The sequence below is a fragment of the Myzus persicae genome, unplaced genomic scaffold, assembly GCF_001856785.1.
Source record: "Myzus persicae strain clone G006 unplaced genomic scaffold, MPER_G0061.0, whole genome shotgun sequence".
NCBI lineage: Eukaryota > Metazoa > Arthropoda > Insecta > Hemiptera > Aphididae > Myzus > Myzus persicae.
The window spans coordinates 289522-304848 of NW_019102925.1; the positions used below are offsets into that span (position 1 = coordinate 289522).

The following is a 15327-nucleotide window of genomic DNA, read 5'->3' on the forward strand; positions in this document are numbered from 1 at the left end:
GGATAAGTTAAATTGATTGCCAAACCTTATAGATGTGGTATAAAAAACTTGCCAGAGCAATCAACAGAATCAATGTTTCAGTAAAATAAATTACAAAAAAAAAAAAATTGTTCGGTGTAAAAAATATTTCCGTGAAAGTTAGAAATATAGTGCAATACATTTTTCTATGCGTCAATATGAGTCTAATGGTTTTTAACGTGCTATTAGAATAGTTCGAATCACATAATCACAATAATTATATTATTAGCGTTTGACGTCATAATAATATCACTGGAGTTTGATTCAGGAAAAATCTGGAAACCACATAACGGCAATGATAATATATTATATTATAAATAGTATCGACAACGAAAGTCTGAGGAAGGTAATAATATGATTATTCTGCAACGAGGTTCTGAAATCAAGATGACATTTAAGTTGACTCTCAGCTGTAATTACTGAGAAAATCTAATTTTGCTGCCGGATTTTCGTGATGGCGTCAGCAAGTAAGCAGGTTACATTATATACTATAATAATACTCAAATAATATAATGATACTCAACACAGTGATAATAAATAGGTACACCGTGGTATAAATTACTTTTAACGGGCCCATCATGTTTTTATAGAACCATTATAAAACGAGTATTATTTCTCTTTCACTGATTATGAAAAATGTACAGTAATGTATTTTAATAATCGGCGAATATAAGCATACGACACATGCAATTATATTATATTAGTTTTAAATCTTAAAAAAATAATCTACACAGTAATCTGATCCAGTCTCAACATCATTCAAAAGGACTGTTCTCTACAAAAAAACCTCAGTCTTTTTTAATTTTATAAAACAATTAAAACTAAATAATTGTTTTGTCAAGTCCCTTGCTAAAACCGCAGAACCTACATACTGTTAAGTTTTGCTTCCCCAGTAAAACCATTAACGATTAAAAACAAAAATTCGAAATAAAAATGTTTACAACACAATGATTTTATTTTGGATATACTCGTAACAATAACCGTATTCATTATATTTTTTATTCAAACGTGATATGTATTTTGAAAAAACCCAGGTACGCGCATTATTTATTTCGGTATCTTACGAAAGAAATAAAAGCTTCTCAATCAGTATTACCTTTCGAGTCATTTTAGTCTAGTAAAAATAACTATATATATATATATATATNTCAAACACTCTATGAAATTAACCAACCACAAGATCTGCTACATCACCACCAAGAAACACATAATTCTCCTTATGGCACCAACCAATCCAAGAGTCAACCATACCAGCAAGAACAACATACTCCATACTGGAGACAATTATAATGTTTTAAATTTCAGCTATTTATTCAATAGTATTTCTTTTTAATTTTGTTTGATTCTTGTTTAACATTTCAAGTAGGTATATTAAACTATTTATCTAAATTAATTAAACTTATTAACACTATTAATAACATTTTCTTATGAAGTATAATCTAAAAGTATATAGGTACCTAGTTATAATAAGGTATAGTAAATGTTGTTAATATAAATTGTTAAAATATTTAATTTTTTGCTCATTAGGTACCTATGGTTAAGTTAATTATATTTATTAGTATAATTAATTATTATTATTATTATCAATTTCAAAGGCAAATATTTTAATAGGTAGGTATGCATTGATAAGTAATATAATTTGTTGTTCTATTTGTGTTGTCAAGTTATCTTTTTTTTTAATATATATTTATAATGTATATTGATTTACTAAAAAAGTTGTTATGATCAATAATAGATTATTAATTAAACTATATTGTGATAAATTAAGTTCCTTCAATAATTTGTTTATATTTCTCACATTGATATTTCTAATTTTATATAATACATTTTTAGGGTACCTACTTAAATGGTATTTTTTTAATGTATACAGAGAATCATATACACAAAGTACAAACAAGAAATTAGTTATTCTTATTTATATTAGTATAAAGATTAAAAATATAAACATAATGTAGGTAGGTACCTCTATTTATCTTAAATATTATTATTTTTTCATTGACTAGATTAAAATAAAATGTATGTACAAGTTAATAAAACTTAGTACTTACCTGAGTGTAATCAACAGTCGCTCTTCAACCGATATGGACAAACGAAAATTTGTGTCTTTTTTTTGTAATTTGGTCCGAACCATGTGTGAAAGTACATTGAAAGATTCTTGCGACATACGGTAAAAATTTTTGAATTTTTCAGGATACATTGCTAGTTCTTTTGTAACCGAAAATGTACCAAGTGTATTAGTATTATTTTTAATGAATGGATGAACCCAATATTTTCGTTTTTTTTTATTTTTATTTATGTTGTTTACTAATAGTAGCATTAACATCTCTTCATCGGAACTTGACATAATTACAAACTTACAAATCAAAGACCCTAATTTATTAGAAAATAATATAAAAATCCTCATATATTTTAATTAAAATCGATTAATGATAACGCCGCACATCCACCGCACATCTTTGGTGTGTTTTGGCGCGCTTTTGCGGCGCGGATGCAGTGCAAGTCCGCGCGCTTCTAGACCGCCGCACTGCAACCGCTCTGCTTTGGTGTGCGCCCTGCCTAAACCGCCGCAGCCGCGCTGGGCGGTCGCGTGCGTCTTGCGACGCGCGACGAGTACCCCCTCAGTAGGCAGTCAAAACGCACGAGCCGCGCGGTTGATGGTAGATACAGTTGAAATTTTTTTTTGAGAAAATTTTTTTTTGTTGTAAAAAATGTTTTCAAAAACTTTATTTACTTTGGAAGAAGATACAATTCTCGCAGAATTTGTTAGTAAACATCCATGTTTGTTTGACTTGAGAAATTCATTGTACAAGGATCAACATGTAAGAGAGAATGTGTGGAAAGAAGTGTCATGTATTTTAAAAACAAAAAGTGGTAAGTATCTTTTATTTATGTACTGATAATTATTTGAAAAAAAAATATAATTTAACACCTAATATTTCTTAATATAATTAATTATATTAGTATTAATTAGTTATTAAATCACTTATTTCTATACCTAATATTGTTATTATTATAAATAAAATTACATTTTTATATAATTATTTTACTATATATCTTATATGTAATTGAATTAATAATAATAGTAATGATAAAATTCAATATATAATAAATAATCATGAATATTGTTAATTATGTTTAGAAATATTATTTAATTATTTCATAAAAATGTTACAAATTATTTATATTATGAATAATTATAAAAAAAAACTTTCAAAATAACAGTTATTAATAATTAAATGTCAGTTCCCTGTGTTCGACTGTCTTGCCATGAAACAGCTCCTTGTTCACTATTGAAAAAATTTTTAAATTCATCCCTTACCAAAAATCCTTCGAAATTTGCGTAACCTCCAGATTTAGCAAGAGACATCATGTTCTTCAAAGGTTGAGGTTCGTTTGGATCATAATTATAATAATAATTAGGCACGTTTTCTAAATATCTATCCCGGAGAAGATTATGGAGGCAACAGGCTGATAAAACTAGTTGATCAGTTGTTTCGGTTTTCAAAGAAATGGGAGTATAAAAACCCCTAAATACTTGGCTTAAAAGACCAAAACTATTTTCTGTAGTTCTCCGAGCTCTTGACAAACGATAGTTGAAAATATTTTTTTTGTTATCATTCCGGGCTTCTCCACGAGTGTATGGTCTCATCATATGTGTCTCCAGACGGAAAGCTTCATCGCCGACATGAACAAATGGTAAGCTTATTTCCGAATTTGGAAGTTTTTTTTCTGGTGGAAAGTATTCTTTTTGTTTAATTAATTGGTTCAAACTTGATTTTCCAAATATGCCACTATCACCTTCTTTTCCGTACGAGCCAATGTCGACATAAATAAATTTACAATTAGCATCCACAATAGCTAATAAGACAATTGAAAAATAGTCTTTATAATTAAAAAACAAAGAACCACTCTTTCCCGGACAAAATATTCTAATATGCTTTCCATCGATTGCACCAACACAATTTGGAAAGTTCCATCTATCCCAATATTCACCTGCAATTCGTATCAAATCTTCTGGCGATGGTGGTTTTAATAATTTACCAGTTAGTCGTGAACTCAAACTTTTTAAAACCAACTGTATGATACGAGTGATATAACTTTGAGATATCCTAAACGCAAATGCCAATGACCGAAATGATTCGCCGGTAGCCATATATCTATAAAATATAATTATTTAAGGATTTATTTTCAACGAAATAATTATTTCTAGTTATTTATAATTTCTAAGGAGTTCGCACTTTCCACGTATCGACCTGACAAAATTTAATTTAATTTAATTATCCACTTGTTGCTAGCATTTGGAATTTCGTAATAATTATTTCTAGTTGTTTATAATTTCTAAGGAGTTCGCACTTTCCACGTATCGACCTGATAAAATTTAATTTATTTTAATTACCCACTTGCTGCTAGAATTTGGAATTTCGTGGTACGATTGTGACTATATAGCACAGACCATTGACATAGAGCAATAACTAATAAGTAATAACCATACACCTATTGGTAAAACAAGATAACGGTACGCGCTCTGGTGACAAAATCGTCAACTCGCCGATTCGGGATAGATATTGTGTTTACATTGCAATTTCCATTGAAAAGGTGGTCGTTACTCGTTTTAAATTTTGTTCTATGAATAATTAAGCTTATTAAAATATTAAATTATAAACTTAATTGTGTTTCTTTAGAAACAAAATCCTAACCTTCGATCTTTAAGTAAGTACCTACTTATTCATAATAATATTAATTCTTATTTAAAGTAAACTGTTGGTATCGATTAATAATAAAATGCATATTTATTATTTACAGAAATGACTACAGAAAGTACTAAGAAAAAAAGCAATAATTATTGTTCCGTATTTGGATGCTGCTCTTTCTATTCAACTAATGAAGATATTAGTTTTCATTGTTTACCGAAAATCAACGACCCAAAAGTGTTGTTAAAAAACAAATGGGGACAAGAAGAACTAGTTGACCGCCGCAGAATGTGGGCTATTTTATTACGATTTTCGAAAGAAGCATTATTGAAAAAACATATTTCAGTTTGTTCAAAACATTTTACCTCAGAGGACTTCTTACCTCCAGGTAAATAACACGTGGCTACTATTTATTTTTATGGTGTTTGAATAAATAAATAATTATTTTTAATATTTTATTTGTAAGTTGATGAATAATCTACCTAATGGAATGATGAATATTTTATACTACTTAGGCAGTTGGACATCGTATGGCTTAGGCACATTTTTAATAATAATTTTCAAATATTTGTGTTATACGCTAGTTGCCTATGTGAAATATTGAAGTTAACTGTACTCATACTATCTGTTACTTATTATACATACTTTTAATAAGTAGTACTATTTTCCTTTCAGTGTTAAATTAGTATGAAATATAGAAATATAGTTGGAACAACTTTATCCACTTGCAGTTTATATTATTATTGGTAATAATTATTATATGTATAGAAAATAATTTACTTTTTTAGGACAAAATAACAAACGTAAACGTCTTAAACCCATAGCAATTCCATCGCAAAATTTGCCCAAGTCAACTGTATTGCTTCATTCACCCAAAAAAAGATCATATCCTAAAAACAAATGTACATCTAGAAACCAACTAAAATCAGAGGAATCAGATTGTGAAGTGAGTAAATTTTTATCATTGATACTGCTTTTCATTTGAATAATGACAAATATAATATAATTATTTTACATTTTAGTTGCATGTGCCGAATTCAGATGGGGATGAAATCTGTTTGGACTTTGTTGGGCCAACAATGCAAGAATATTCTAATGAAAAAGATGATGTTGATACTTTGGAGTGTAATGTACAAGATAACATAACTGCTAATAAGATATTTAGAGAACTTAAAAGTGTAGGAACACAAGTAGCAATTGGAAATATAAAAACTTCATTTCTATCATTCATTGATACAGTGAAAAAACTGAACACCATGACTGGCATTTGTTCTTTCGAAATTTTAAATGAGATAATAGGCTTACATAAGACACATTTTCCAGATAAAAGACAACATACATTATGTCTTAAAGAACGCATTGTTATGGTATTTGTGAAATTCAAGCAAGGTTTATCTTTTGCAATTTTGAGTATTTTATTCAATGATTTTTCTGCAGAAAGTTGTAGACTAACTTATAATTCTTTGATTCCTCAACTGGCATATATATTTAAATCATTGATCTATTGGCCTTCTAGGCAAGAAATTTTAAGTAATACACCCTATTGTTTTGAACAGTTTACTGATGTACGGGTTGTATTAGACTGTACAGAAATATCAGTACAAAGACCCAAATGTTTGACTTGCCGTATAAAGTGCTATAGTAACTACAAATCTACTTTTACATTAAAATTTTTGATAGGAATTTCTCCAGGTGGTCTTATAACATATATCAGTAAGCCATATGGTGGTAGGGCTTCTGATAAAGCCATATTTGAGCAAAGTAATCTTATTGAATTAATGCAAAAGCCTGATGCTGTTATGGTTGACAAAGGTTTTTTGATTGATGATATTTGTAAAAAAAAAAATATAACTCTAATAAGACCACCTTTCCTTAAAAATCAAAGGCAATTTTCTAAGGAAGATGCTTTGTTGTCTAAAAATATTGCTAAAGCTAGAGTTCACATTGAAAGAATTAATCAGCGAATAAAAACTTTTAATATCTTTTGTCATACCTTTCCATGGGCTCATGTACATTTAGCTTCAGACATAATGACAATAATAGGTGGTTTATGCAATTTAAGCCAACCAATATTTTCATAAGACAAATTTATTTCCTAAACAATTTGATATAATATAATATTTATATTTTAATATAATTTGTATAATTTAATATTTATATTTTAATATAATTTGTATAATTTAATATAATATGTATAACTCAACATGTATAATTTAATATAATATGTAATAATTAAAATGTTAGCTAATATATATTGTTAATTATGCATACTTCGTGTATTAATCTTTCAAAATAAATGACTTTTAAACTACAAAACAATTTTTTACAATAATCTTCATCATATTTTACTTTTAACACAGCATTTTTATTTTCATAGCTACTGTGTACTATGAAGTCACATTCCATAACATTTAATAAAACAATGCCCATTTGTACTTGTGCATAATAACAATGGTTTTTTTTTAAACTCAATGAACCATCTGGGTGTTTTACAATCCATTTTAAACTATTTAAAAGATCTCTTGTACCAAGTTTCTTACCATCAAAAGGACAATTGATTTCTATAATTTTGATGGGTACAAAATATTCATCAATGATGACTCCATCTGGAGTATAACCTAACCAAGGATTGTTAACATTAATCACTAAGCCACACTCTAAAATACTTGTATTAAATTCTTTTGAATACAAATCTCTGGCGATGTTTTCATATTGTAAACCATATTTAACAAACTTATTTGTGAATAGTTTTGGCCAAAAATATCTTGTGGCTTTCAAAGACCATTGTTCATCTGTTTTGAAAGTTTTATTAAAGGTATACAGCCCATAGCATCGACTTCCTGTAATTCTGTACTGCCGACAATGGTCCCAAAAAGATTTGTCTTTTTGAGATCGATATAATACTTCATAAAAATCAGTTGACAATTTAGTAAATGATACCTTGCAACAATCACCCATATTCATGACTGAGTAGTCTCGCAAATACACTAACAAAGGATGAGATGACACATTCAGTTTGGACAACTGTGTGTTTGCTGCCAATATCACTGATGATTGGTTAGTTGGAAAATGACGACCCAAGGAATGAAGAGCAATTGCTGAAGTTGGTGCAGCAGCTAAGAACCTTGACCTAAAATTGGCTTTTGTAGTAATTATTAATTTATAAATCAAAATAAACATACCTACCTAATTGTATCTATTACATCAGCGTCAACAGAATTTGAATCAACAACATTTTTCTTATAACAGTCAAAGCTATCAATTGGTAAAGGTTTATAATGTGTTAAGGTAGGTTCCTTTAATTTTGACCACTGACATGTTATGTCAGTTGATGACAAGTTGTCCAAATTAGCAACTGAATTTCTGAAAATTAACAATAGTAGGTAAATGATAACTTCATGTAATATTTAATGTTTTATTGAATCCCGTTTAAAGAAAAAATATTTCAAAACACTTACTTTCAATCATTGTCAAAATAATTGAATTTTTGCCATTTGAAAGTAAGTTTTTTGTTTAAGAAAATTGAATTATTTCTTCTAAATTCCAATGCTTGTTTAAAATTTTGAATAAAAAGAATTACCTGTTAAGAAACAAAAGTATTGCAACAACGTGCTTACAACACTCAGAAGCTCCTGCTTTGCAACTGCATTTGAATTTAATAATTTCCATTTCAGGCTTTGTTAATTCACCGAAAACTGAATGGGGCATATCATTTAAATGTGATGTTTGAACAATTAATGCTCTAATTTGTATCACACTATCCTAAAAATAGAAATATTTCTATAGTACATAATATTATTTAGTATTTACATCAAGTTTGAAATTACATTGACATAGCTAAAGTCATATTTACCATTTCAATTTTACCGCACAATATAATCTGTTTACTTTTTAAGATTTGTTCTCCTTCTATTGCACTACGAGAATTTAAAGTGCAATTTGCATAAGTAAATATTCTTAATAGTGACAAAGACATGTTTAAGCATTATTATTAAACAGTGTACTATTTTATATAAAATACTTAAATAAAGTACTTACACTTACTACAGTTGAAGATTTAAAATAGGTAATAGCCCGGGAAATACGTCCCGACTCGGTGCGGTGCGGTACCCGCCCGACCATTGTACTAACAGCGCGCCCAGTGTTATCTTGTTTTACCAATAAGCTAATGGACAGCGCTTAGAGAAAGAAGGTACGATATAGGTAGAGTGAGCAAGAAAAGAAACTAACAAGTAAAATACTAAAATGTACACAGTTTCTTTGGGGGCTATTTTGATAAGGCGTTTTGGTGTGTTAAATAATTCAATAAACGATTGCAGCAGATTCAAAAACATATTTTTTTTTTTTTTTTTTTATTAGATACAATAAGATGTTCCTAGCCTAGGCTATCTACATCTATTGATATTACAATGGATGGTACATTTTTAACAATTTTAACATGATTATTAATTTATATAAAATTTGAATAGTATGATGAATTTGGTATCTAGTATAATATGTACATTAGTGATAGTTACGCCGAGACGTAATTGACTATAATTAAGTAACAGTGAACTGATATAATAATGTTAACAATAAAAAGGTATAAACAGATATAATATAATACATAACAAGTTATAAAACTTAATATTAGACGCTACGAGTAACAAATAGCTGCTGTATATTGTGTGGAGTATTAAACCAGAAGGTCATGCGGACGTCCACGTTTTAATCTACGTTGAGGCGGATGTATGTGAAGTTGATAGTGAAGTGAGCCAGAGGAGTTGAGCAGTGAGGTATGGAAGTTTTTTGATGCGGTTTTAATGTGGTCTGTGATTTCCTGGATCAGAAGGTCTTTGTGTAAGTTTGCGTTCCTTATAAACCAAGGTGCGTTGGCAATAATACGTAACACTTTATTTTGAAAAATTTGAATTTTATTGATGTGAGTGGACGCGCATTTCCCCCAGACCGGACACGCATAAGTGAGTAGTGGACGTAGAATTTGTTTATATATTAGAAGAGAGCATTTTTTCTGTATTGGCGATTTTTTATTGAGAATAGGGTATAACATAGAGAGGCGCTGATATGCCTGTTGAAGTTTGGATGAGATATGAGGCTGCCATGTTAGCCGTTTATCCAATATCAAGCCGNGAGTGAAAGTGGTGGTAGTGATGGTATTTGGATGCAAAAAGAATGTGGCGGGAGAGGTTAGTGGAGCAGAGAAAAACCGTGAAATATGGCCGTGCACGGTTTATTGGATTGACCGGAATGAGAGAGACGCGGGGTCATCCATCACCCGGAACGGGATCCTCCGTTGCCCGCTCTCTCTATATATGTATATGTATATATATATACAGAGCATGAAGAGGGGTGAAAAATATTAAACTCGTGGAAATATAATATAAAAACATGGAGCCGCGGACGACAGGGGTAGTGAGAGATAGAGAGAGAGAGGGAGAGAAATTTGAGAGAAAAGTTTGACTTTCATTAAAAATCTCCAACAGACGTATGTGATATAATATATAAATATATACTCATGTATGTTTGGGTGAAATTATAAACTATACTATTCATTTGTATATAGGTGTGTATACCCCATGCTTGACAATTATCGTGACTAGAAAAATACATTATTATAGTTACGACTGTGGAAGGTCACAGAAACGTTCACGTGTCGAGGGATATATTTTAAGAGTAAAGAATTAAGGTCTAGCGTCGAAAGATCTTTCATCGATACTCCACTGCCACTAATTTCTATTGTGAAACGAATTTCATATTTTCAGTCTTCGGCATCAATGTAATTCCTTTTTTAAGATTCATCTTCGGCACCGTTACACTTCCTGCCTGAGGCTTTTAAGCGCCAAGTGAAATTTTCATTTTGACATGGGGAGTCACATCAAATATTCGTCATCGTAATTCAATTGCGGTGCACGGGACATATTATAATATATATACAGCAGATACGTAGGGAATCTCTATTATATAGAGATACGAAGCGTGTAGGTGAGATGAATGGAGAAAGTGTGTCGGAGGGAGAGCGGAAGAGTGAGTGGTTGAGATACGGAAAAAGAGACGGAGTGGGTCGCATAGTATTAGCATCGAAGGGGATCACATTCGTCGCATAATGGTGTTTTTCGTCCCGCACGACTTTTATGGTTTATTTAAATTTTCCACTTCACCCTAAACTACAGTTTTATTTTTTTTGCATTCTTATTTTACATAAAATAGAAAATAAACAAAGTTTGTTTTAAAAATCACTTTGATGAACGCACATTAAAACGCAAACAGTACAGGGGTCCCCTGTTGTCGCAGCTAGTATACGCAATTTTTACGACCGCCGCAACGCAAACATCGATTACCAAAAACGCGGGGTTCGAGACTTGTGAGTACAGTACTTTTTTTTCAGTAGAACCATACTATGATTCTAACACATGCAAAATAATATGACATTATAATGCGTCACATCAATTTTGTGCCCATCCGAAATCATATAGAATGCATCGATTTGGATTAAAAAGTGTAGATGTCATAGTTTTATTAATTCATTAAGTATTAAGATAATATTAGAAACAAAAATAATTATGAAAAATATGTAATTATTTCAAGAAATAAAACAAAAAAATTATAATGCTTAAATCTTTAATTACACTAGCATTATTGTGACACCAAAGTTCAAAAACTGTAATTTCTGGATCATACATTTTCTTTGTTTTCTCTGAATACAATTTGTTTAGAAACGTTTGATTCGTAATTCGTTATCACGTCAATACAGAGATCAGCAAAAGGTTTTAAATATTTTTAATTCCTCTCTTTCGTAAGCTACCTTTTAAAATTGATAGTGTAATTTATTATGTAGATGAATATGAGACCATACTACAATATGTGTATGATATGATTTACTACGGATGATATTCGTGTTAGGTAATATTGCTTATTCATTTATAATGCTACTTTTTATTTTTAATTATGTTTTTTATTACCATTATTCTTGACACTTATTATTAATGGCCACGTTATACTTAGTAGTGAACAGTTTATATTTGTTGTGCCAATTTTCAATTTTCATTGTAATCATTACTGAACAATGATTTTTAGCGATTATAACCAAATATCATATATCACATAAAACTAAAATAAATTGAACATCCAAAATAATTCATATTAACATTATTCTAATAGGAGTGAGTTTACTTTTTCAAACTGTCATGTCGTGAAAAAAAATAGTGTTTACTTAGAATAGCCATTACGACTGACGCGGAGGGGGTCTAGCAGAATTTTAATCGTGTGTTGTATTTGTTAAAAGGGTTGTAAAATATCTATAGGCATTTAATTTTCTGTACATTTGAGACGATTGAAAATTAAAATCAGCCAATTGTTGGCCATTGGCATACGTGGTGGGGCTATAACGATTGGCTATAACGATTTGGCTTAATGTAATTAATGTCGATCTACAATGTATTATAAATGTTAAAGAATTAAAAGTGAAAAAAAAAACGAATAAAATCTTTTATCGAAGACTCAATTGTCGATAGTTCAATAAAAAACGTGACACTTTACTTTTGTGAACTGATGACGATTGACAAGAAAGAGACCTTCTGAAAGGAAATGAAAAATAAACTTTACGTTTCCTAATGACGCATTTCTGAGTGTCAAGCATAATGATTCGAAATGTACAAACGTTTATCGGATTTATTTTTTTTTCAATCAGAATAATTTAATAATAAGGTATAAAGAATATACTTGGACTTTTATGCATATAAAGTTATTATAATTTATTTTTTGATAAGCATCATTATTTATGTCCTTGGTATAATATCTTTCTTTGTTATCGATTGATTCGAAAGTCATGTATTTAATATTAGTTTAATATTTGAAACTAATTGTATAATAATATGTATTAAATGTACAAATAGTATTATGTCCACAAATAATGCAAAAGTCACCCTTAATTTTTCTTAAGAAAATTCATACTTTATAGTTAGTTTTTTCCGGTGGCGTTGAGTTATGGTTAAAAATATATTTACTTTTTATAATACAATAATTTATTTAAATATTTATTGTTAATTGTTATAGGTAAACAAATTACGTGGCTAGGTCACTTGAGTTGGAACTAGTGGAAAGTTGCTTGGACTTGAACATTCTACTGGTACGTAGTAAAATAATTGCAGTTCACGTTTGAGATAAAAAATACAGTGCTCATTATACGCTTGTATGTGATTTTTTTCCTCTATAAAACGGAGGTAAGAAATGTATTATTGAAACTTATGAAAAATGTAACATCATAATTATAGGTTAATACAACTACTATGCGAACACATCATTTTTAAAGACGACCGTGATGTATCAAGTTTGCCTATCTAAGCTGCCGTGTTATTAAGGTTTTAATATTAAGAAGCATTAATCGAAACTAAACATGGGAAAATAAACCTTTAAATTAAAAACTATGGTATTATGTATGATAAAAAAAAATTATGTAAAAACTCACCTGAATAAACAATTATTGTTTAACTCGATGTTAAAATTCAGTACAATTCAACAACACCATACCAGAAATCTGAAACAAATAATAATGGCTTATAAAAAATAGGTAAAAGTTATTTCATACATACAGGTAAAATGTATTAATATATAATATTATGGAATACCAAAAACGGTAGTTCGCGAAGGCAACGCTGACGGTGAATTCAACAAATAAAATATGTTTGACGCCAGTGGTTTGTTAGAATTTTTGAAATTCGCGTACGATTTTTCATGAAAGCCAGGCAGAAAAAAAGAAAAGTAAATAAAAAATACGACCAAAGGAAAAGACGGATAAAAACGATTATGCCTATTGTGAGACTTGAGTGTACACAATACGGTCAAGAAGTTTACCGCATTTCCAGCTCAATGGCATTTGGTCTTTTTATTCATCCACATTGTGAAGTTTTGATACGACAACGTCGTGACGGATCGAAATTTGTATTTAACGATTTTCTTTTCTTAGATTAATGCTAAAAATGCGTATACCTGCGTGTTTTTTTATTGTGTGTTTTAAACTATTGAATGTCCAAAAAACCCATTGTAGCTTTTACAATTTAAAGATATAAATGGGAAGCTTGTAGAAAAGAAACATAAAAAAAAAAACATTATCTAGTATTGAATACTATAATATAATTTATAGTATTAAATTAATAATCACAGTTTATGTAAATTGAACAGTATACATATTCAAATACATATATATATATATATATAATTGTATTGTGTGATTTCGTCAGATAAATGAATCATTGAATAATTTTAATTTCCATTATTTCTTTCACCAGTCATACCATAATATAACGACAATATTGGTATCGATTGGTTGATTTCCGAGCAACAATGTAACCACATAATATTATAATACAGAGACGTTAACACCTAATCAACAGAAATCTTATCCCAAAGGATTCTACACACGATGCAATGCGTGTAAAGTTAATTTTATTTATAATGTGCGCTCAATATACTACGCATATTTCCCTGGTGGCCGCTACAAACGACGTGATACTTATAAAAAAAAATGTAAAAGAAAAAAAATGATAACCATTACCTTATCACGATAGAGACGAGAGTGTTTTAAGATGATTAAATTTTACGTATCTCGACGACAATAAATTATAATACAACAAATGGACAATATACAAGGGACAATATAATTAATTTAGAAATGTTTACCAGCATAAAAATACGCACACGCAATTGGGAATTGCATTTACAAAGAACGTGCAGTCGTATTTCATGCTCATGAGGGATTTGTGTTTTTTAACCAATCATAACGAAATAAAAGTTTCAGCGACCTAACAAGTTGAGAAAAAAAGTATTATAATAATATTCAGAGAATTAAGTTAAAAGCGTGTTACTTTTTCAACGAAAACATCCATTTAGCTTACATTATTTATGCAGATAATTTATTCAGCTGTTCAAATAAGTTTGTAAAGTTTTAACAACTCGATGTAAAAATAAAAAGAGGAAATAAAAGAAAATCACGCTACGCAGACCTTAAAAGGGTTTTACTAACCTAACCTTTGGCTGCTCACGAAAATATTATAACCTAACCGTATCATTTTTTTTTTATTCATTTTCCAACCAATGGGTATGCAGAATAGTCAGTTCGCGTGGTACATCATCAGCGCCGGTTTGTGTTTTTAAATTTTAATCCATGTTATACTACGGATTGAATAATGCTTTTACGACATTTATTGAATTAACATTATGCAAAGTGTTTCACTGATTGTATGCCATACAGTTGTGCATAATATAATAAATAGGCACCTACGCAGCGCCGACGATTTTACATCTGATGAGTTAAATCGGATATGTTTTTCATTATTATAGGTAGTCATTTATAGAATATCTATCAATTGGATACACGTGGTTATAAAAATTATAACACTTTTATAATTTGTCCTACATAATTATTATTATTTATTTTTCACGAAATACGTCTTTTTGAACCAGCTTTACGAATAGTATATTTGAATGATTTCAGTTGTACAGGAATAAGCAGAACATCGAACCGGTAAAATCTCTTCTTATTTAATTAAAAACAAATAAGTCGCAATAAAAACAACTTTGTGATCGACCTTTTACTAGTAAGTTCGTCACCCTTGCTTCTTAT

The 15327-nt window shown here is 29.7% G+C and overlaps 6 protein-coding genes across 6 annotated transcripts in view; 2 read left to right on the forward strand and 4 right to left on the reverse strand.

The window, feature by feature from the left end:
* Nucleotides 1-15327, reverse strand: part of LOC111033413 (semaphorin-2A) — a 373923-nt gene that overhangs the window by 285308 nt on the left and 73288 nt on the right. The window contains exon 2 of the mRNA XM_022314127.1: nucleotides 13174-13242. The gene's annotated coding sequence lies outside the window, so the exon portion shown is untranslated. The remainder of the gene's footprint in view (nucleotides 1-13173; nucleotides 13243-15327) is intronic.
* On the reverse strand, nucleotides 3251-4171 carry LOC111033421 (protein ANTAGONIST OF LIKE HETEROCHROMATIN PROTEIN 1-like). Its single transcript, XM_022314137.1, has one exon. The coding sequence runs from the start codon at nucleotides 4169-4171 to the stop codon at nucleotides 3251-3253; it is 921 nt and encodes a 306-aa protein (XP_022169829.1).
* On the forward strand, nucleotides 4775-5703 carry LOC111033416. Its single transcript, XM_022314133.1, has 2 exons — nucleotides 4775-5097; nucleotides 5498-5703. Exons 1-2 carry the CDS (start codon nucleotides 4824-4826, stop codon nucleotides 5692-5694), a joined length of 471 nt encoding a protein of 156 aa, XP_022169825.1. The 5' UTR covers nucleotides 4775-4823; the 3' UTR covers nucleotides 5695-5703.
* LOC111033414 lies at nucleotides 5706-6819 on the forward strand. Its single transcript, XM_022314129.1, has one exon. The coding sequence runs from the start codon at nucleotides 5789-5791 to the stop codon at nucleotides 6788-6790; it is 1002 nt and encodes a 333-aa protein (XP_022169821.1). The 5' UTR covers nucleotides 5706-5788; the 3' UTR covers nucleotides 6791-6819.
* LOC111033422 lies at nucleotides 6954-7668 on the reverse strand. The gene has a single exon (XM_022314138.1). It carries the CDS (start codon nucleotides 7665-7667, stop codon nucleotides 6954-6956), a length of 714 nt encoding a protein of 237 aa, XP_022169830.1. The 5' UTR covers nucleotide 7668.
* LOC111033423 lies at nucleotides 7671-8861 on the reverse strand (the record flags this gene model as incomplete). Its single annotated transcript, XM_022314139.1, has 4 exons — nucleotides 8563-8861; nucleotides 8290-8471; nucleotides 7896-8072; nucleotides 7671-7839 (listed from the first exon to the last, which is right to left on the reverse strand). Coding segments are annotated over exons 1-4 (651 nt in total), but the record flags the coding sequence as incomplete, so codon positions are not given.

Bases quoted from the DNA above. Each gene is read 5' to 3' on its own strand.
- LOC111033421 (XM_022314137.1), bottom strand. From the start codon at position 4,171: ATGGCTACCGGCGAATCATTTCGGTCATTGGCATTTGCGTTTAGGATA.
- LOC111033416 (XM_022314133.1), top strand. From the start codon at position 4,824: ATGACTACAGAAAGTACTAAGAAAAAAAGCAATAATTATTGTTCCGTA. The intron at 5,098-5,497 runs GTAAATAACACG...TTACTTTTTTAG, and splicing joins AGAGGACTTCTTACCTCCAG to GACAAAATAACAAACGTAAA.
- LOC111033414 (XM_022314129.1), top strand. From the start codon at position 5,789: ATGCAAGAATATTCTAATGAAAAAGATGATGTTGATACTTTGGAGTGT.
- LOC111033422 (XM_022314138.1), bottom strand. From the start codon at position 7,667: ATGGGTGATTGTTGCAAGGTATCATTTACTAAATTGTCAACTGATTTT.